Source organism: Salvelinus alpinus, chromosome 1, assembly GCF_045679555.1.
Source record: "Salvelinus alpinus chromosome 1, SLU_Salpinus.1, whole genome shotgun sequence".
NCBI classification, from domain to species: Eukaryota; Metazoa; Chordata; class Actinopteri; order Salmoniformes; family Salmonidae; genus Salvelinus; species Salvelinus alpinus.
In genome coordinates, this window is record NC_092086.1 from 50,081,637 (window position 1) to 50,104,752 (window position 23,116).

General features: G+C 43.3%; 1 protein-coding gene across 1 annotated transcript; it reads left to right on the forward strand.

The window, feature by feature from the left end:
• The first annotated feature begins 468 nt into the window (after window positions 1–468).
• LOC139579277 (zinc finger protein 652-like) lies at window positions 469–21,514 on the forward strand. The gene is made up of 6 exons (XM_071407788.1): window positions 469–822; window positions 8,116–9,560; window positions 10,088–10,235; window positions 11,715–11,830; window positions 16,383–16,527; window positions 17,817–21,514. Exons 2-6 carry the CDS (start codon window positions 8,634–8,636, stop codon window positions 18,416–18,418), a joined length of 1,938 nt encoding a protein of 645 aa, XP_071263889.1. The 5' UTR covers window positions 469–822; window positions 8,116–8,633; the 3' UTR covers window positions 18,419–21,514.
• Window positions 21,515–23,116: the final 1,602 nt, after the last annotated feature.

The following is a 23,116-nucleotide window of genomic DNA, read 5'->3' on the forward strand; positions in this document are numbered from 1 at the left end:
ATGTAAGTCTGATTTCCTGTTTGTTTTACACACACAGTCATAGTTGTGGGCACTACAGTAAATATTACAATCTAATACTTATTTGTATGACCGTAATTGGCATACTTCAAATGGCAATTACACATTTCTGTACCTAGGTCAGAGGGGAAAGTTAGTAAATATACAGTTGCACATTGTTCCACATTTCATTTTAGAAGAGTGGTTACAGACGGGAACAACCGAGCAGTCTCAATATACTGTGTTTGGTTAGTACAGACATCCATCCTTATAGGCTTCTATGTTCAGGAAATGGGCAATGAAAAAATGTACAAAGTGAAATACTGTATTCAACATCTGGTCATTGCCATGTAGATGTACATTTCATGCAGTAGTTCGATTTTTCCAGTAACTGATTCCGTGTCTAATCCAGCTCTAGTTTTCTCATAATTTCCCGGCTAAAGATGGGGACAGACACGAGTGCGCGCATCGTGCGCAGTCTGGTTTGGATAGAAGACGAAAAAATTGTGGCGCGCCTACCCAACCCAGACAGCGGCCTGCCTGTCAGTGCCCGGGATGAGCGAGAGTCGGTAACGTTAGTGCGAGCGAGACCTTGGCTGGGCCACGTAGCGATGGATCTACAGTAGCACTGAGTCTACTGTTAACATATCAGTGTCATACATTCTAAAAATGCATTAGTAAACACATTTGCAATCGAGCATGCAATAGGATTATCAAACAGTGGTGAACTGCAACAGTAGCTGGCTCTTTTTGTGCGTCTGCAGCACTCCAGAATCCCTGCAACTCTGATTGCACGAAATGAGAAAGAGAGCGCTCTCACCGAAGGTAACATTTCTCTACAAGTTATTGTATATTTTTTTATATATTTACAAACATGACATTTGTCTACAATGCAAGACAAATGAAGGATTTTCTTAGCGATTTTATTGTCTTGGTTATTATCAAGCTAGACTGCTGACAACCCGTCATTGAGTATGTAACGAGCTGTGTGCTATCTTGCTAGGTTTTTCATGGGGAAGAGCGAATTTAAAAGATTCTTGTAGCTATGATTGTTAAACAATTTTATTAACAAATATTGACATGTTTAACCTTGATTTGTGTAAACGATGTATAAGATATGATGCTGCAATAGTGTATACTGGTGTAAAATCTCGGTTTAGCCAATTTATATCTGGGAGGTTTTGGGTTAAAAAAAAGTGAAAGTCGTCTGATTAGCTAGGATTTGCTAGCTAACGTTAGCCGTGTGCCATGGTAATTCACATTTGCGCTAGCTATATTAGCTAGTATTATTTCTGGTGAAACGGACAGTGCATGGCGAGTTTGATTAGCTAGGTAGATACATTCAAATTGTTTCTGTCTTGTTAGTATGTCGATTTCCAACCAATGTAAAATAAATGCATCTGTATTTATATAGCTACTGTAAACTGAATCTACCTTGTTAGTTGTTTGTAAGCTAATAAATTGGCTAGCCGAACGGCCTTCCGTCCGACGGTCTTGACCAACCAATGTTTCCTTTTTGTTTAACCCTTTGCACTTATTTTTAAAGTTGGTTGTTACCAACAAAACTGCATATAATCGTGTAACCGTTTTTAATATGCGTTGCTTTGGAGTTTGTAGGATTCAACTAATATAGCCATCCGTATTTTATCAATCTGTTAGTATTATGAAAATATATCGCGGGTTGGTAACGCGTTAGCGCCAAATTGACGTAGCTAGCAAGTTAACCTAGCTAGCCAGCTGGCGAAATAGCTAGCAAGGCCAGATTGATTACAAGCGAAGTAGAGTTAGCATTCGTGCTAGATAGTCTGTTATGTTTGAGAAGGGGGCAAATGATTGCTTTGCAGTGTCAACCGTGATTTAGGCCCAGCTGCAGCCTTGCCAATTCTTGCGAAAGAAAATGTCAACTTCTTTCGGTTGTGCAGACGCTTTTACGAAGTGTATTTTGCCATGCACACGTTCGTTGTGTTGAATATAGCCTCATTTCTAAAACAACATTCAGACATTTTGCTTCCAGGTCCTTCATATCACATTGTCAGACCCAACTTCATAGATACATGTTTTTGTCAATAGTAGCTAAATGGCAATCTCTCACTAATCACTGTGACATGTATTTTAAGGGATTTCAGTATTAGTGTTTGTTATTAGTGTTTTAAGTTTGACAGACTTCTCATGTCAACTGAGACTCACCGTGGACCATCTCCTTAGCCTACATTGTTGCATTTCATCATCGGATCCTTTCCCCTCTTCCTTTCCTGTGTTGTCACAGAGAGGGCTGTGGTGGAAAAAGTACCTAATTCTCATACTTGAGTAAAAGTAAAAGATACCTTAATAGAAAATGACTAAAGTGAAAGTCAACCAGTAAAATACTACTTGAGTAAAAGTATTTGGTTTGAAATATACTTAAGTATCAAACGTAAATGTAATTGCTAAAATATACTTCAAGTAAAGTGTATGTCATTTCACATTCCTTATATTAAGCGAACCAGGCAGTATTTTCTTGTTTATTTTAATTTACAGATAGCCAGGGGCACACTCCAACACTCAGACATCATTTACAAATGAAGCATGTGTTTAGTGAGTCCTCCAGATCAGAGGCAGTAAGGATGACAAGGGATGTTCTCTTGATAAGTGTGTGAATTTGATAATTTTCCTGTCCTGATAAGCGTTCAAAATGTAACAAGTACTTTTGGGTATCCGGGAAAATGTGTGGAGTAAAAAGTATATAGTTTTCTTTAGGAATGTAGTGAAGTAAAAGTTGACAAAAATATAAATGGTAAAGGAAAGATACTGCAAAAAAACTACTTATTAAGTAGTACTTACAAGTATTTTTACCTAAGTACTTTACACCACTGAGGGAGGGAAAGAGCGAAAAAGAAACGTAGTCCATGCATTTGGATGGAGGATTATGACAGAGCAGAGGCCTGTGGAGGTTTAAAGCGTGATTGCCTACCACTGCTGCCCTTCTATCTATATCTCTAGAAAGCTTAGGCACAAATACCTACAGGGGCATGGGGCTCCCCTACTGTGCGCAACACAGTGAGCTGGTTAAGGTCTTATGAGTTTGGAGTCAGGAATGTGAACCCTCACACATTTGCCTCAAAGGGAAAGCTCATTAAAGTCCACAGACAGAGAGAGGGTGGAATTCAATGCTGCAGAATAATGCGTTGAAACAGTGGTAAATGAAATTAAACCTCTGGGAAGGATTCAGCTGACACACTTTGATGCATACCCTCGACATGTCACTATCTACATGAAGTTGCGACTCCCATTTGCACAGGATTTGAACCCATCTTGCAGACACTTTAGATGAGAGGGAGCAAAGTTCATATTTGAAAGCAGGCCAAACGGTTGTGCTGAGCGATCTTTTTTTTTTTTAAACAACTAATTGACCAATGTCAGTTCAAATATTTGAATTCCATTTTGTTCTGTTTTTTTTCTTCCTGTGAGCTCAATGCAGACATTGCACAATTTCTCTAGAGATAAATCAGATCAGGCCGAACTGTGCGCTGTAGTATGGAGTTGTAGTTTCCAACAGGCCAATAGTCTACAAAGTTTAACGCAGAAAACGTGGTAAATAACTACAATGACCGTAATCCTTTGCTCACCTACTGTCCGGTCTATGTTTACTTTACTCTTGCTACATAAAAGAGACAGAATGCGAGATCAAGAGGGAAAGAGAGCAGTTGCTTTGAGGTACCTCTACCTGAAAATACATGATCTAAGTGATTGATAGTTGGTATTCAGCAGTCATAACAGTATACCATATTTACTTTGAAGAACTACTAAAATAGTGATTTTTGTCAGACTGCATAGGCAGCAGCTCTATAGATGAGATGACTTAAAATAAAATTATAGTCATCAATTAAAACATGTAATATACACAACTGAAATATTTCATTAATGTGAATAAATTATGGTTAATAAATGATAAGCAGTAATGGGTAGTCACTACCACACTGCAACTTTTATTAATTGTTTTATTCTGTGTTACAGCATTCAACTCACATAATACAGTTGAAGTTGAAAGTTTACATACACCTTAGCCAAATACATTTAAACTCAGTTTTTCACATTTCCTGACATTTAATCCTGGTAGAAAATTCCTGTTTTAGGTCAGTTAGGATCACCACTTTTATTTTAAGAATGTGAAATGTCAGAATAATAGTAGAGAGAATGATTTATTTCAGCTTTGATTTCTTTCATCACATTCCCAGTGGGTCAGAAGTTGACATACACTCAATTAGTATTTGGTAGCATTGCCTTTAAATTGTTCAACTTGGGTCAAACGTTTCGGGTAGCCTTCCACAAGCTTCCCACAATAAGTTGGGTGAATTTTGGCCCATTCCTCCTGACAGAACTTGTGTAACTGAATCAGGTTTGTAGGGCTCCTTGCTCACACATGCTTATTCAGTTCTCCCCACAAATTTTCTATAATTTTCATTTTTCATGATGCCATCTATTTTGTGAAGTGCACCAGTCCCACCTGCAGCAAAACACCCCAACAACATGATGCTGCCACCCCCGTGCTTCACGGTTGGGATGGTGCTCTTCGGCTTGCAAGCCTCCCCCTTTTACCTCCGAACATAACGATGGTCATTATGGCCAAACAGTTCTATTTTTGTTTCATCAGACCAGAGGACATTTCTCCAAAAAGTGCGATCTTTGTCCCCATGTGCAGTTGCAAACCGTAGTCTGGCTTTTTTATGGCGGTTTTGGAGCAGTGGTTTCTTCCTTGCTGAGCGGCCTTTCAGGTTATGTTGATATAGGACTCGTTTTACTGTGGATATAGATACTTTTGTACCTGTTTCCTCCAGCATCTTCACAAGGTCCTTTGCTGTTGTTCTGGGATTGATTTGCACTTTTCGCACCAAAGTACGTTCATCTCTAGGAGACAGAATGCGTCTTCTTTCTGAGCGGTATGACGGCTGCGTGGTCCCATGGTGTTTATACTTGCGTACTATTGTTTGTGCAGATGAACGTGGTACCTTCAGGTGTTTGGAAATTGCTCTCAAGGATGAACCAGACTTGTGGAGGACTACCATTTTTTTCCTGATGTTTTGGCTGATTTCTTTTGATTTTTCCCATGATGTCAAGCAAAGAGGCACTGAGTTTGAAGGTAGACCTTGAAATACATCCACAGGTACACCTCCAACGGACTCAAATGATGTCAATTAGCCTATCAGAAGCTTGTAAAGCCATGGAATTTTCCAAGATGTTTAAAGGCACAGGCAACTTAGTGTATGTAAACTTCTGACCAACTGGAATTGTGATACAGTGAAATAATCTGTCTGTAAACAATTGTTGGAAAAATGACTTGTGTCATGCACAAAGTAGATGTCCTAACCAACTTGCCAAAACTATAGTTTGTTGACAAGAAGTTTGTGGAGTGGTTGAAAAACGAGTTTGAATGACTCCAACCTAAGTGTATGTAAACTTCCGACTTCAACTGTACATAGTGCATTTAATGTATAAAGAAATAATTGAAACTGATTATTTTTAATATTCAAGCTGAAACAGGACCAACCTCAAAAAGCATGAATCGCTCAGCACTACCAAACTGAAAAAGCGGAGTCATAAACGATCAACGTTACACTGAATTTAACCTCGAGATCTGACAAGGTAATCGTACAATTACCACTGATATTGTGAAGTCTGCTCTCTTCCTGCTCACCACATCAAAGGGCTGTGCTCTCTCATTGTGAGTGAAACTCTACTGTGACTCATCTAAGTAAGGATTTTACTAAATGCGAGTTGCATAACCTCAGCTGTCCTGTGTGTGGTTGTGGAATGTTTGCACATGCTCTCTTGCCCCCCACCCCCCATCATCTCACTCTCTGTTTGATCATGTTAATGACCGGAACAGCACTAAGGGTATGCAAAGTTGTTATATGTTCTGGTCCAGTGATTTTATTTGCAAATCTTCACTGAGCAGAATGAACCCTCAGTCTTCGGTGTAAGGCACGTGTCAATCTCATTCCACGGAGGGCCAAGTGTCTGCGGGTTTTCACTTCACCCTTGTACTTTTATTGAATTAAGGTCACTAATTAGTAAGGAACTCCCCACACCTGGTTATCTAGGTCTTAATTGAAAGGAAAACCAAAAACCTGCAGACACTCGGCCCTCCGAATGATTTTGAAACCCCTTGGTGTAAAGGTAGACCGACATCTGCCTGCGCTACGCATCAGGAAAGCCGTGACGCTCACTCCACTCAGAGGGACCATCAAGGCACAGGCCTCTTGTCTTCTTGACCCTACTACATTCCTGTGCATAAGCAGCTGTTAAGACAGTACAGGGCCTATTTGGATTGGTTCTGGCAGATATAACATCACATCTGCACACGGGGCAGGAGATGATCTGAGGGAGTTTAATGCTCCAGTAGGTGAGACGAGGTGCTCTATGGAGCACAGTCACTCGTCTTGTGGTTGTAATGCACCTAGAGCGGTCCATTTCTCAGAAAGGATCAGACAGTCAACATGCACAGGAAGAAAGGTTGTGGGTGGGTGTGCATTGTTTTGCTTTTGTCTAAATGCCGAGGCATCTGTCCTCTTTTTTTAAAAAGTATATCTATATATATTTTTTGTCAACACATAGCTGTAGGCATTTTGTTTGTGTGCTTGCATGTGTGTATTTGAGTCGCTCTGTTCCAGAATTGTACTTCTCGCAACTTGAGTGTAGTGGATAGAGGAGGTGGACCCAGAGAGTTTGGGGCTGTGTGTGGTTCTCGGCCTCAGACACAGTCCAGCTGCCTGGAATCTGTTATTAGAGGGCCTCTGGCTTGATCAGTCTCAGAATCGTGGAGGTGGGTTGTGATGGTTAACCTGTACTGGGCCGTTGAGCGGGGGATGTTTGTTGTTTATGAGAGAGGATTTTTTTTTTTTTCTCTAGTGGCTCTCGAAGTCATTGCAAATCAAGAAACCAACCCCAGTGCTGATTCAGCGTCCGTGCCTAAGGTCATTTGGGGTCAAACATCCATGTGGAAATAACAAAAAGCTTAAAGCTGTAGCTATGTCTGACTTAAATGTTTCAATACTCGTGTCACATCCTCGCACTGTGCCTCGAGGGTCACTGCCATGACGGTGTTATAGGGGCAGGCGGTAAACGACCCCTCAAAAGCCAAGTAACAAAAATATTGCAAAAGCTTTGTTCACATTTACAAACAGTATATTTTTTTGTTCTTTGATCACTTGCACACATGCGCTGTGCAGGCTCACTCAATCACTCACTCACACAAAAGCTGATGTACAGTTTCCTGTGGTTGAACTCATTTACAACTCCCATACTGTGGTTATTTTGTGCTCCGTAACTGCCACAATAGAGGGGAAGGGGGGGGGGGATGACATTTTATAGGCGTTAAGGTACGAGTGCAAATCATACATGCATTGAAGTAGCACACCCCCTAATCAGAGTTCAAGAAGCCATTTGAAACACCTGGAAGACCAGATTTCTTACTTTGTCAGTAAGTTTGTCGAAAGATAGGCCGACATGATTGCCAATATTCATTGCTCCGTCATGAATCGTTATTGTAAAAGAATGTGTTCTCAATGACTTACCTGGTTAAAGGCAAAGTAAATAAAGCAGTATTGTATATTTCATACCAGCTTATGAATATTGTTATATATGTCAGTGTATTTATTGAACCTTTTATTTAACTAGGCAAGTCAGTGTGTTAAGTGTGACCGCTATTGAAATTTGAAAGCTGAGATTAAGGTATTGATTTGTGAAACTGGTGTTTTGAAAGCCGGGTTGAGATGGAAGATGGGTTTTCTGATTAAATGTGAGCGGATCATTTTTGGATGATATGATGGCATATATCAAGTCTGGTTAACAAGATGGTGAGATTTAATGAAAGATGATTTGACCTGAAAGCATAAATAGATTGTGAAGAGCAGGAGGACTGTGTTTGGGGTTAAGTCCTCTCTCACAGAGCTCTGATGCGTGTGGTTTGGATGTTCACACATGCCAGTGAAACGGTTGCGGTGAAGCATGGCTCAGTCTCCGTTCACAACGCCTTCACCAGGTTGTAGTTTCACATCAGACACACTCACTCTGAGGCTGCACCACACGCTTGTCACAGAATTGAGCCTAATCTCTCGTTCTCCATTTCTCTTGCTCTCACAGGCGGCAGATTGCAGATGGCTCCTGAAACGAGGCACAGAAGTTCTGACTGCAGCTCAAAGTCCGGCGTGAAGCTCACCCTCAAGACAGAAGCTTAAAGACGGAAGCCCTAACGGACAATATAACACTGACAGCCTCGAGTGAGAGACTAACCTGAGAGGCTTCATCTGCGGAGAGACCGAAACCTCATCGAGGTTGAAGAGCAGACACCCCAGCATCCAGAGAAGCTTTGAGATTCAAGCTCAACAGAAGCCTAAGCTGTAGCAGAATGCCACTCACGGTCTGTCCTCAGCCTTTGTCCTGTGGTGAGCATGGATCCCCTGTTTGAATCTGGGTGACGCTTTCTTCCCTTCACCCCTTCCTCCTTCCTGTCTCCTCAGTGGCGGGAGGGGTGGGGGATTGCTTCCGTTCCCCCTGCCCCTCCTTACAACATACTCTCACAGTTTAAGAATACCAACACTGCTAACAAACCTCTGGCTGTGCTTCAACTAGCACTACTACAGTCTTCCCCTCCCACACACATGAAATCCTGCCAGAGCCTGAAGGGAGAGGTGTCCAGCCCAGGTGGGATGTCACAGGAGGGGCGCAGAACGCAGCAGGTGGCCCAGTCCTACTACCACTCCCCCGCCCCAGAACTGGACCTAACGGGCAAGCTGTACAAGCGGGAGGGCGGGGGCAAGCCTTACTCTGTGCTAGTGGACAACAAGATGGCAGCCAAGACCCCCATGGGTGACCAGACTCCCAGTCAGCTGTCCCCGCAGCATGTTACCTCCCCCCAGCAGCAGTACTACCGAGAGGGGACAGTAGGGCAGCAGGGGGGCGCCTCCGAGGACTCAGAGGAAGAGGAGGAGTCATTCAATCGGGAGCAGATCATCGTGGAGGTCAACCTGAACAATCAGACACTTAACGTATCAAAGGGGGACAAGTCCGTCCCCCAAACCGATGCCTCAGAGAGACACTGCAGCGAGGAGGAGGAGGAGGAGGAGGAGGAAGAAGATGAGGAAGATGTGGAAGAAGATGAAGTTGAAGAGGAGGAAGAAATAGAGAGCCGTAGAACGAGAGCCAAGAGGGCCCGGCGTGGGGTAGCCCCCGCTACCAGCCAGTCCCGGAGGAAGAGCCAGTTCACCGCTCTGAGCACCACCGGCATGACCACCAGGGGCCGACGGAAGAAGACCACCCAGCCGCCCAAGAGGACACGCCGGACTGCCAGGGAGGGCAAGGGGACCCCCTCAGCTGGCTCTGCCACGGGGGATAAAGCGGATGGGGAGGAGCGGGAGACGCTGGCGTGTGAGAAGTGCCCCCGCGTCTTCAACACCCGCTGGTACCTGGAGAAGCACATGAATGTCACACACAGACGCATGCAAATCTGTGACAAGTGTGGCAAGAAGTTTGTCCTGGAGAGTGAGCTGGCCTTACACCAGCAGACTGACTGTGAAAAGAACATCCAGGTAAGGAGAGCTGGTGCTTGTCACAAATGGCCCACTATTCCCTATACAGTGTACCACTTTTGACCAGAGACATATGGAGCCCTGGTCAAAAGTAGTGCACTATGTAGGGAATAGTGGGCCATTTGGGACGCAGGCCTGGTCTCTGGTTTTTAATTAACTGTACACGGTGTTTTTGACCTGAGCAATCAAAACGACTCCATTGATTAGGTACATTGGCTACAGTTACGTACCAGGTACAGTGAAACGAAAATCTGTCTGTCATCAAGGCCAGATTTCTGGGGTTTGAAGGATGTAAGAAACGTTTTGTCCAGCAGAGGGAATCGGAGCGTTAGGAACCAGCCTAGACGGATACTGTTACAGCAGTGTGGGAAATACCACCTGCAGCTCCAGACACTGTGAACACTGTGATTTGTCTCAATTGCTTGCTCCTGTTCTTAGGTTGTGTCAGGGTAATCAATGGCACAAAACAACAGCAATCATCACCTGTGACTGAATGTGTTCTCTGTGTGTGGTGTTCTGCTGCTCAGTGCGTCTCCTGCAACAAGTCTTTCAAGAAGCTGTGGTCGCTGCACGAGCACATCAAGATTGTGCACGGCTACGCAGAGAAGAAGTTTGCCTGTGAGATCTGTGACAAGAAGTTCTACACAATGGCTCATGTCCGCAAGCACATGGTTGGTAGGTGGACTCCAGTTTGTCTGTTCCTGCTCTTCCTGGTAACTCCCACATGTCCCTAATAGGATATACATTGCCTTGCAAAAGTATCATCCGCCTTGGATTTCTTCACATTTTGTTACAAAGTGAGATTAAAATGTATTTAATTTAAATTTGACAACAACCTACACAAAATACTCTGTCAAAGTAGAAGAACATTTGTAATATTTAAAAAAAATATTAATTTAAGTTAAATTAAATAAATAAAATATAGTTGTTGCATAAGTATTCAGCTCCCTGAGTCGATACATGTTAGATAACACCTTTGGCAGTGATTACAGCTGTGAGTTTTCTTGGGTAAGTCTATAAGAGCTTTACACACCTTTTATTGTGCAATATTAGCCCATTATTCTTTTCATAATTCTTCAAGCTCTGTCAAGATGTTGCAGATCATGGCCAGGCAGTCATTTCTGAAGTCTTGCCATAGATTTTCAAGCAGATTTAAGTCAAAACATTCACTTGGCCACTCAGGAACATTCACTTTCTTCTTGGTAAGCAACCAGGGTACATTTGCCCTTGTGTTGTAAGTTATTGTCTCGCTGAAAGGTGAATTCCTCTCCCAGTGTCTGGTGTAAAGCAGACTTAATCAGGTTTTCCTCTAGGAATTTGCCTGTGCTTAGCTCTATCCCGTTTCGTGTTGGATTTGCCCCGAACATAAGGCTTTGCACTTAGGCCAAAAGGTGTATTCATTTACAGTATTACTTCAGTGCCTTGTTGCATACAAGATCCATGTTTTGGAGTATTTGTATTCTGTACATTTGTACTCTTTTCACTCTGTCATTTTAAGTCTTTATTGTGGAGTCACTACAATGTTGTTGATCCGTCCTCAGTTTTCTCCCATCAGGCTTTAGAAAAGCTCCCTGGTCTTTGTAGTTCAATCTGTGCTTGAAATTCAATACTTGACTGAGGGATGATACATATGTGGTATGAGGAAGGGTTAGTCACTCAATCATGTTAACCCCTATTATTTCACACAGAGTGAGTCCATGTAACTTATGTGATTTGTTAAGAGACATTTGACTCCTGAACTCATTTAGGCTTGCCTAAACAAAGGGGCTGAATACTTAGGCAACGATTATATTTTAGTTATCTATATGGAATCCTTCTTCCACTTTGATATTTTGAGTAGTTTGTTGGCCCAAAAAAAGACATTTAAATCAATTTTAATCCCACTTCGTATCATTAAAATGTGAAGAAATCCAAGGGGTATGAATACTTTTGCAAGGCTCTGTACATCTGTATCGATTGGAACTAACTCGCCCTCTTTTGCCTTTCTTGCTCTCTTTCATGGAGCAACATTCAGATCTCTTTTATCGAGAGCGAGAAAATGAATACTCTTCCCTTTTTGAGCACGACGAATCACTGTTTTAACACCCCCAATATCTATCCCCTGTCCCTCTCTGGTTGGCGCCCACCTATTAACCTGTTCCTTTCTCTCTGCAGCTCACACTAAGGACATGCCGTTCACCTGTGAGACCTGTGGCAAGTCGTTCAAGCGCAGCATGTCCCTGAAGGTTCACTCGCTGCAGCACTCTGGGGAGAAGCCCTTCCGCTGTGAGGTGAGCTGTTTAGACTTGCAGTCACACTGTCCCTCCCACACTCAAACACAGACTGAAACAGAAGATTTATTTAACTTTGTAGGGTATTGGAAGAGATGGACACACACACACACACTGTCCAAAAAAAAATATATCCAAAACTGAGGCTTGAAAGCAAAATAAAGATGTTTCAATAAACATCATGGTGCCCTTAAAATCATAGTGCATAAATGAAAAGTGAAAACAAAACACAAACGTTTCGGCCTCAGGCCATCATCAGTTGGAATTGTCGGCAGGCACGTCTGGCTTTGTTTCAAGGATAATTGCATATGTCACATGATCAAGCAAGAAAACACATCAGAACATTAGTACAATAGAATGCCTGATCTAGATTATATACGAAAGGGAACAGAGAAATATCATCAAATATTGATTTACAGACCTCTAAATGCTTTGTAAGTAGGAAACACTGCCGATTTTGCAGGTTATCAAATACTTGTTCTCCCCACTGTATACCATGTGAACATTTCTTCAGAATATGTAACACAGGATTGTAATAGAGTAGGGCGCTAGAGAGACCACTAGATGGGGATATGGGACACCAATAAGTGGCAATATACCAGTTACAGAAACCCTTCAATAACAATTCTTCATTCATGCATGATGGGTGGAGAATATTTTATTTTTTTTAATTTTTTATTTTTTTGTTTTTATTTTTTTTAATTTTTTGTTTAATTTAAATTTTACTTTTCTCCCCAATTTTCGTGGTATCCAATCGCTAGTAATTACTATCTTGTCTCATCGCTACAACTCCCGTACGGGCTCGGGAGAGACGAAGGTCGAAAGCCATGCGTCCTCCGAAGCACAACCCAATCAAGCCGCACTGCTTCTTAACACAGCGCGCCTCCAACCCGGAAGCCAGCTGCACCAATGTGTCGGAGGAAACACCGTGCACCTGGCCCCCTCGGTTAGCGCGCACTGCGCCCGGCCCGCCACAGGAGTCGCTGGAGCGCGATGAGACAAGGATATCCCTACCGGCCAAACCCTCCCTAACCCGGACGACGCTAGGCCAATTGTGTGTCGCCCCACGGACCTCCCGGTCGCGGCCGGCTGCGACAGAGCCTGGGCGCGAACCCAGAGACTCTGGTGGCGCAGCTAGCGCTGCGATGCAGCGCCCTAGACGACTGCGCCACCCGGGAGGCGGGTGGAGAGTTTTTAAATAGAACATCCACCTGCTTTCGGTCTGGAGAAGACTAAGTTCAATATTTCATGAATATTCGTTTTATAAGGAAAGTGTTTTATCAGAGTATGAATAGTGTCCATTTTTAATGTATTTGATTAGAATCCTTAAATATTGACTTCTAGCTGGTAAGGTTTGAATGGCTAACTCAGACAAACTGGGCAGGATTCATACAACTATGGGTTGTTTGAACAGAGGAATACGGCCTGCTGTACTGTGACTGCTCCAAAATGGTGATTACTATTGAACCAAGGCACACTTGACTACATATAAACTATCCCTAAATGTTTATGGTCACACAGTTGGAGCAGCGGCTAGCTGGTGTAAGCAACCAGGTCTAGATGCACCATGTCCATGTCAAACATTAGCAGACCATGAATACACATGGTGTACAGAATAACTGGAATCAAAATACAGACGGGTGAAGTTGGATTTTTGAACTGTTTACTTTTTAAAGACCCAGTTTAGTCAAAACTCTTTTCCTGTGTTTTGTGTCATATATTGTTGTATAACAGCTGATGAAACTAACACTGTAAAAGTGTGAAAACATTTGAAAACAAGTGTTAATTCCTGATTTGTTTTTTTTCAACCAGTACGTTTTTTTTCCGACCGTTTAATCAGCAGAGCTCTATACTGCAAATCAGGTTTGAGCAGTTAGAGAGGTAACTTTGGTCTACTGGTTATCCCGAGTTCAACTCGGGATAACCGGTACAACGAGGCTCACCTTTTAGCAAGGTACATTTCTATGGCAAGGAATCCTTCATAACTACCTGCCCTGGGGCAAGTAACTCTATTTATACTGAATGAAGTGTCTGAGCCGTAAATTGAGGACCAATAAATTCAGATTTATTCCCTCTCGCATAGATTGCATCATCATCCCCTTCATTTGAGGGAGACGACTGAATATTAAATTCTAATGTTAAAATACCTATCCCATTACACATTTAGTAATGACAGAATGCATTTGAAACTTCACACTCAGTAAAACTTTTCTATGACTTAATACGATTATTTTATCGCTAGGAGTGGGAGGTGCTTATGTATTGCAAAGCTGGCATTAACGATAAGTAATAAAATAAAAACGGCACTTCTAAAAGCCTATTTCGGACCATAGCCTGCTATATTTGCAGTACAACTTTTCTTTCAATTAGATTTGGGCACAAATGAAAATGTGGTACCGACTCGCCCATGGATTGATGTTTCAGCATGGTCTCAGTGAAGAGTTTGGCGTTCTACTAGCCATGTGTGACATGTACACGCAGTTATAAACCTGCTAGAGTTAGGGGCAGGCGGACGAGCAATATCCACCAACGTAGTATGAATTAAGCCTGAGATTGAATGTGAAACTAACTGAAGCTGGCTAGCCTTTGAAAACACTGAGTAGATCTAGCTTCCTTTGTAGTATACCCCTCCGGTTTTGCATGGGTGGAGTTTTGGTTCGCCTGGTGACATCACTGGTTGGTATAAGTTAATAGACCAATAACAGAGTTCCAACATTCGCTATTTAAGTGAAGATGCGGATATATTGGCACGGGTGTCGAGGGCCAGCAAACCGTGCCAATATATCCTCCAAACACCGGCTTCGAGGGCATTATCACTTTTATGCAACGGGTTACCAACATATTCAAATAATTATTGACATATTTTCTAACTTTTTTTTGGTGATTTAATTAATTTCATCCTTCTGCAAGATGTAGTCCCGACACAAATCTAGGTTTGCTACCCAAGCCGGCTGGTCGTTCGTTCTATTGGTTTGGTTGCCAGAGACGCGGCCCAGTCGTTCAGTCTTTTTGTTCTGTATCTCTGGACGCAACCCAGTCATTCGTTTTAAATGTTCCATTGCCATACTGGCTGGTGACGTTCCTATCCCTTGCTTGTGTTAGCAGTTGATGTTATTTTCAATAACACAGACCCCAAAGCAAATCAGGTGGAGAAAAATTGGTTTTTTTTCTCCACAGAACATTTATAACCCCCAACCCTAGCCCGGGTTGACCTATTAGAATTCCTTGCAGTAAAATTGGGCCAGTGGCCAAATAACAAGTATCCTGTTTCAGGCTCAATGTATAGACGATTCAGACTAATGAGATCTTGCCACACGTAGCTGTGAGTCAGGACTGAAATCCCTACACAGATTCTAACCAGATGTTGAACTGAAAAACAAGTATTTCCATTGATCGTTAATTCCCTATTGATCTCTAGTCCTCTGCGTTGTGTATTATCTTAAAATATTCTTACACTTGTTAGCTAGAAAACTATGGCTAACATAGTCACGTCAAATAGTGCAGCCAGAATAACAACAGTAGCTGCATTTGTTTTAAGCTGTTTTCCAGTGACATTTATTTGGACACATCCAAAACAATGAGCTATTGAGGCAAGAATTCGCCTAGCTTAGAAAATGTTCTCTCTCGTCAGGACACTGTTGTTCAGAGGAGCTAGTAAACAACACCGCTAACACAATCACTTCAAACTGAAGCGGGAAAGACCGCAAACTAGCTGCACTTCGTTTCGTTTGACCTTTTTCTTAATTGACGTTTCGTTGTATATATCCATAAAAATGATTCATGATTTCGACTGGCAGAGAAACGCTGCCTGTCTGTCTTGTCCCGACTCCCGATACGTTCATTACAATGGGACACCTGGAGATCGAATTTGAATATTGAAACAATGTTGCAAATGTCAGAGAGACAGACAGCAAGGTTTATGCAAATCTCCGTTGTTGAAAAATAAATGTTAGTCTAAAAGAAATGAGATGATGTCTAGATGTGTTTTTATAGTGGAGATCAAGTTCAAGAACAAGGGCAAACCGAGCCCGTGTTGAACTCTCCTCAGGTGTTTGTCTGCATACCCAGCATTCTGGTTTCTAGGACATTCTGTAGGAAGCAGGTACCACCTCCCCCTGGGGGGGGCCTCTGTGTGGCCAACCACATAAAGGGAGGAGGGTTGTCTGGGAACATGTGGTTGGTTGGATGGGTGGGGCTCCATGTGATTAAATAAAGCAACTCCGCTAACATGTTGTTAAAGAGTGCAGCTGACTAAGTACTGCGTGGTGGGCTCCTTCTTCCACTGCATCTGTTAGGTATATATTATGTGTGTTTATGTATGTATTATGTGTATTATTATAGTGTTATTATACAGTAGCCCTTATGAATTTCCATTCCAGGGATGATTGTGTATGTGCCATGTCGTCTCCATGGCTGTGTCTCAAATGGCGGCATATTTCCATATATAGTGCACTACTACCCCCTATGGGCCCTGGGCAAAAGTAGTGCACTTACGAGGGAATAGGTTGCCGTTTGGGACACCCTAACTCTCTCTCCCTCTGTCTCTCTATAGAACTGTGCTGAGCGGTTCCAGTATAAGTACCAGCTGCGCTCCCACATGAGCATCCACATCGGACACAAGCAGTTCATGTGTCAGTGGTGTGGCAAGGACTTCAACATGAAGCAGTACTTTGACGAGCACATGAAAACACACACAGGTGAGACACGGTGAACACACACCAGTTTACACACTCACTGAGGAATTTGTGTGACACAAACGTGCAATTACAAAGCTCACCCTCCAAGGACTTATTCCTATAAAAGCCTTTGCACTTTGTCATGTCATCAAAATGTTTGAAACCAAATATTCAGACGCTGGTCTTCCAATAACGTTAGAAGCCAGGCCTCTTCATTCTTCAACATTCGGAAGTTCTCCCTGACCAACGCCACCCCATTTACTGGAGAGTCTGCATGGCCTTCGGTCTTGATCCCTAGTCAGCCAGTGAGACTCTGTAGATGCTCTATAAAAGGAAAGAAACGGGGCGTCCCAAGTTGAGCGGTACCGAGACCTCACCCAGTCTACATAATGAGAGGGTGGCAGAGCGTCAGTGGTGCCTCTCCTCCATGTCTACTTATAATGACTACCCTGACACATTCTATATTACATCTTACATTTTCTCCCCTGCCACTTTTCTCCTTTCCAAAGCAGAACATCGGGACCAGGCCTGTTCTTTTTCAGTCTTTTTAATTTAATTTCTCCCTCCCTAGTGTGGGTGGATTCCCTGCACTCCCTGGTGGTTATTGTTGTAAGGTATAATTATTTGACCGTCTCTCCCGGCCGCCGCTGACCAATTTGGCCTCCTGTGGTCAGACACACCCAGTGATGCCTTGTAATACACAGTCTTCTCCTTCTTCGTCCTTTTTTCCTTCTTCTTCCCCCCAAAGGTTTATGCTTTCCTCTGGAACTTACCTACTACACAGAAGTTGCAGAACATTAACAAAAAGGCTCCGGTATAATTTCTCACAATTAAATGATTCACTGTCATACTGTAAATGGTTTACCGGAGCCTCTCAGAAAACATGCAGCTCAGATTAAAGCCGAGAGATGCTTTGAGTGTGCTGTGAATGAGTGTACGGGGGTGGTAACGGGCACATTGAATGAAAGGTTAATGAGAGCAGTTCTCGAATGGACAGCCGTTGTTCATTTTCTCATCTCCTCTCATCCCAAAGTGTGAACTGGCATCGCTGCCTGCTGAGTGGGTGGTTAGACAGCAATGACCCCTCATGCTCTCCTACAGGGACATTGTCTGATTGTAAAGTTCACTTCTTCATGAAGTTCAGAGGGGTTTAATCATCTCAGGACAAAAAGTGTTGCCAGGTGGTATATTATTCTTCTCATGCATGAAGTTCGGTGACGTGTGAAAGTTAAACTAATTAAGGAGAGTCAGGGACTAAGTCACCCATCTCCTCGCTCTCTCTCCTTTCTCTCTGTCCCTGTCCCCTGCAGGAGAGAAGCCATTCATCTGTGAGATCTGTGGGAAGAGCTTCACCAGCCGGCCCAACATGAAGCGCCACCGCCGCACCCACACAGGAGAGAAGCCGTACCCCTGCGAGTTGTGCAGCCAGCGCTTCCGCTTCTCCAACATGCTCAAGGCCCACAAGGAGAAGTGCTTCCGGGTCACCAGCCCTGTGACTCTGCAGGCCAGCAGCCTCCCCCTGCCTCTCCACCTCTCTGCCCCCTCCTCCTCTGGCCCCGGCCCGGGCCTCGCTCCCTCAGCTGCCACCACCTCCGCCCCTCTGGGCCTCAGCCCGGCAGGAGGGGCTCTTCCCCCACGCGCCCCCGTGGGACACGCCTCCTTCTCCCACCTGCACATGACCCCCTCTCACCATCTCCCTCACCACCACACGTCGCAACAGCAGCAGCACCACCCCGGCACGCCCCTGCAAGCACCCCCTCTCCCCCACCACCACCTGCCTGTGCCCCCCGTCTCCCCTCCCCCCGCGCTCTTCAAGAGCGAGCCCCTCACCCACTGTGGGCAGGAGGACAGCAGCTACCTGCGTTACATGGCACCGCAGGACAAGGGGCCTGGGGCCCCCCAGCATCACTGAACCCTATGTGGGCCCTGGGCTCCAGGCCTGCCTGCCACACCTCGATTACCCCCACCCCAACTGTACCTGGCCCCTGGTGTAGAGCGGCCCCTCGAAGACTGATATGAACAAGACACCCAGAGCTCAGTACACACCAGTGTGTGAGGGATACAGACAGGTACACTTTCAGTCTACACTTTAGATAAGTGAGTGACCCACTTAGCTAGAGACCCAAGTCAACTGACACAGATTTTACAACTCATATTTGCTCATATCTTTTCTTGTGAAAATATTCTTAGAAAATCCTGTATTCTTAGACAACCTGCCTCCCATGGTAGAAGGCTGTGTGTGTACCGGTATGTGAGTTATCCTTTGTTTGTGTCCATTTTGTCCTCCACTGACGGTTGCTAATGTCATTATTCTGTTAGTGGTTCCTTATCCAGGTAGCGGATCAGAACAGATCCATTTCATCAACTTAGTCCTTCATGTCGACTGACTTAAACAACGGTTGCACAGTTCTGGGGGAGTTGTAAGTTCTAAGGCTGACCCGTAGGACCATGGGGTCGCCAAGGTCTTATTGAATGTTTACCATCCTGGTGCCAACTGGGTCTCCCACTGTCTCCTGAGGCATTCCACACTGGCTCTACCAGCAGTAGGCCAGGAATCACTGCCACAGGTCACAGTGGGGAGGTTAGAAAATGGCTGTTAGTGCTACTACTAGTCTGTTGCGACAGAGATTCTGGTTAATTGGTGCTTTCCATTGCAGTACTACACACTTGTATACACAGGCTAGGTCTCGTAACATCTGGAGTGTAATGTAACAGTGTGGGATTGGTTGCGTTGTTGTGATGCAGTTCTGGGATTTGTCTTCTTGACTGACATACAGCCTTCGAGCTGACAAGGTCAAATGTTCCCAACAGAACAAACCTGATGATCCTGAACGTGCCGCCATGTACACACACGCACTTCAAAAAGCAGTATGTCATCACTGGTCTCACTTCACACAAAATGCTTGTCAAGGGATTCTGCCGTGTTTTTTTTTTTTTTTTGGTCTTCTGTCATCAAAACAGTTAAATACTGCCACTGTGACGGGTCCTCACATACGACCCAACCTGGACCTCGTGTATCTCTTCTGTCTCTCGCTTTCTTTCTCTTTCCTTCTCCGTCTCTCGCTCCTCTGTCTCTCTCCCGCTGCTGCTGCCGAGATGATGATGATGATGATGATACGGGTCACCCTGTAAAAAGCCATTAAAACACATTCAGAAGTTCTGACTTTTTCAGCACAACTCATAACTGAAAAATATGTATTTTTCCCAACCAGCCTATATTCCACAGCTTGGTGTGGAGCATGACACTTGTTTGTAATGTAACAGTTTGTTCTCTTAGTTTTACATATTCTGTATAAGGTTACACAAACATTGAGGCCCTATCGCACACGTTGGCAAATAATGATGAATCAAAACACGTTGAATGTTGCCTTAGATGGAGGGATATCGGCTAACGGTTTAGCCATCAAATGTGTTATTTTCGAGTAATATTTAATTGACAAATGCTACATTCGGTTTCAGACTGAATAATTGTTCTCATCTCACTCTGAACATACTGTTGAGTGGTAGTCATAGGAAAGGTTGGAGGATATGCCTAACATGCGTTTCAATTTCTGGTCTAGATGTACATTTACTCAAGTTGTACATTTACTCAAAGAAATCACATTTTGTATATGTAACCTTTTTTGTGTGTATGAATGTTCCCGCTGTCCCATTGTATGATATTCTGACAGTCCGGTTGTTGTTAGTATTGATGAATGACAGAGAGCGATGTCTGTCTTGTCGGATTGTTGACCCTTCACCCTGTCTGGGACTGTCTGGGACAGTTATCAGATGAGACTGAGTGTTGAGGAGCAACATTTTAAGGTGTGGGTTTGTCTCAGTAAAGCGGCTTTTACATCGTCTCTGGGTCTCTCCCTCTATGCACACCCTGCTGAAGCCATGCCATCTCTTGAAGGGGGTTCTGGGGGTGATTTGCACACAAGAATATGTCTGATATGTTTCTGTGGATTAACACAATAGGTATAGCATAGTAGTGGATCAGGTTACTGTGTTTGCATATTGGGAGAAACGGAAGAGGAACAATAGCAGGCCGTGAGCAAGGCCCATTGAATTTGGTTTAACAGTGGACGGAGATACCCACCCTCTAGAGAGCTACAGCCATTCTGCCGTTACTGTGGGTCAGTTGGGTCTCTGTATCAGCTTAACCATGAGTTACTTACTGTTTTTCACAGTGTTTCACTATGATTTTTTTTTTTTACGTTCGTTTTGAAAAGCTTATTCATTTGTGTGTATCCTCTGCACTTTACTGCTGCGTGAGTGAGGCGCAGTGAAGGGAGGGACTGACGATGCATTGTGGGAGTGAGTGATATGTCGGGTGCATGGAGGGAGGTGATTGGTTTGGTGAGTGGCTGTTTGGGCAAGGAAAATGAGGAGAATCAATCTGGAGGTGGATAGTGTGTAAGGGACCATGGCATAAGGAAATGTTTTGTTTTGTTCATACATTTGTTTATTGTTTCCTGTAAGGAAATAGACTGACTCTAATATGGACTCCCAAAGAGTGATCGAGTAGTGTTGTGCCTCCTGCTTTGGTGATTTTACACTAGCCCCTCCCTGCTTCATCTGATCTGAAATACATTTGAGGTGTTTGCCTCATATCCAGTTTCCTCTTTGTTGTGTAACTTTTTCTCTTCCGATTTAATGTATGATTCTCCTCCTTTCATATTTGTTATATAGAATGCACTTTTGACTAAAATCCTGGCTAGTTAAGAAAAATAGCAATGTATATTCTTTAAAGATGTTTAAAAGAAATAATCAATATACTTTTTCCCCTCGTGTATTTTTAACCACTTAATGTAGCATTGCATATTTTATTATTGTGAGTATCTGGTACAAAATTGTGCGGCTTTATACTGTCCTGGGTTGTTTTTGGGGGGAAGGGGGGGTTTGTATGTTTGTTTTTGGAGATTGAGGAGAAGTTGAAATGTTGGGCCTTTTTTTAATAATGTACATTTAACAGACTATCTGCTAACTTTCAGAAGTAAAAAAACGAGTAGCCATAATTATCACATATTTGTGTGCTGTCGTGTGTTCTTCTCTGTCAGATCCTATGTGGTATTGGTAGTTTTCAAATGCACATGAAGCTATCTTTGCTTTAACGGTATCCTGTTCTCACAGCTTATGGAATAACATTTCACAGTCTCAGCTAGGGCGGCACAATTATTCAAATGATTATCGAAATTGCAATATTGACTTGTACAATATGCATATCGCAAGAGGTTGCAATTTATTCTTAAATGCCATGAATGTAACGTTCAAACGTACTAAGGGTCCCCTGGGAAACTGGCCGACACTGGTTCCTACCCTGTCACAACAACTTCTACTGTACCTTGCTTGTTCTTTAGTTGTCATGCCAAACTACACCAAGCATAGAATCAGGAAGGCTATTTTTATCTCTATGATTACAACAGTTCAGCAAAGTGTTTTGATCTAAATTGCAAGTTAAATCATAATCGCCATATTTGGTAAATATCGTGCACTCCTAGTCTCAGCCCAACATCACATTGTCTGTTGCAATGGTGACCATGTGTCTTGTGTACAGACAGGTCGTAACCGAGGAAATGCATCATGTTCACTAAGAATGTGACAAAAATACTTTTTTTCAACTGAATTTTAATCTAAATTCAGACCCCCCCCCCCCCCCATTGAATGGATAGTTTGACCAGCCATTTTGAGTCACAGGCTGATAATATACATTTTTAAAAAGCTGTACAATCAGTCCTGGACTAAACAAATCTGTCACCAAGGCAGAAAGCTGTGGTTGAAGTTGTGCACCATGTTGAGAACCAGAAGTTGGTTTCCCGCCAAGCTTTTATGAAACAGGGCTGTTTTCCAGAGTTAATCCCAGGTGGCTGTAATATTCATTAATACATTGATTTAATCAACAGGGTTTGTGTTCTGATTGCTTAGTCATGTTCTTTGATACAGGCTCCAGACGTCTACAGCTCTGATTCTGGTCATTCCTGTTACACAGGGTTTTGCAACTCGCTGACCTCTTTCTTTCCCTCCTTTTGCAAGCTGGCTCATTCTGTACATTTTGTTATCTTTTTTTCTGATTTGTTCCATCTCTGTGGTTGCAGTCAGTTTTGTGTTTTGTCTGGTGATGTTTTAGGGTCATTTGACAAGCTCAACTCTTGAGTGGATGTGATTCTGTCAACAGAAAGAAGCTGATACTGATCAAACGGCTGCAATCACTGCATTACCAAACAGAGGCTTTCCTTTATCTCTCACCAATTGAGCTGTGTGGCAATTCCTTGTCTGTGGCAACAGTGTGTAGTTATGACCTGGGTCTGTGGTAAGTCTGTAGTAATCCCTGTGTCTTTGGCGACAGTGCTGGAGCACTGTATTCCCTTTTTAGCCTTGTGTGCCAATCCAAATAGGTCAAGTCTTCTACACCCCTGACCTTTTTAGATGACCTGACTCAACTCCATTGTTACCTGGCCTCACAGCTTTAGAAGTCTTAATAGCACAATGTCTGGGGGGGTTTTCCTCAAGGAACCGTTCTAGAGAGGAATAAATGAAAGGCTTGCACAAACACAGCTTGACGGTTTCCAAAAAATGTGCTTTCATTTTAAGCACCAAAAGACCACTGCTAATGAGCCTTGTAAGCACT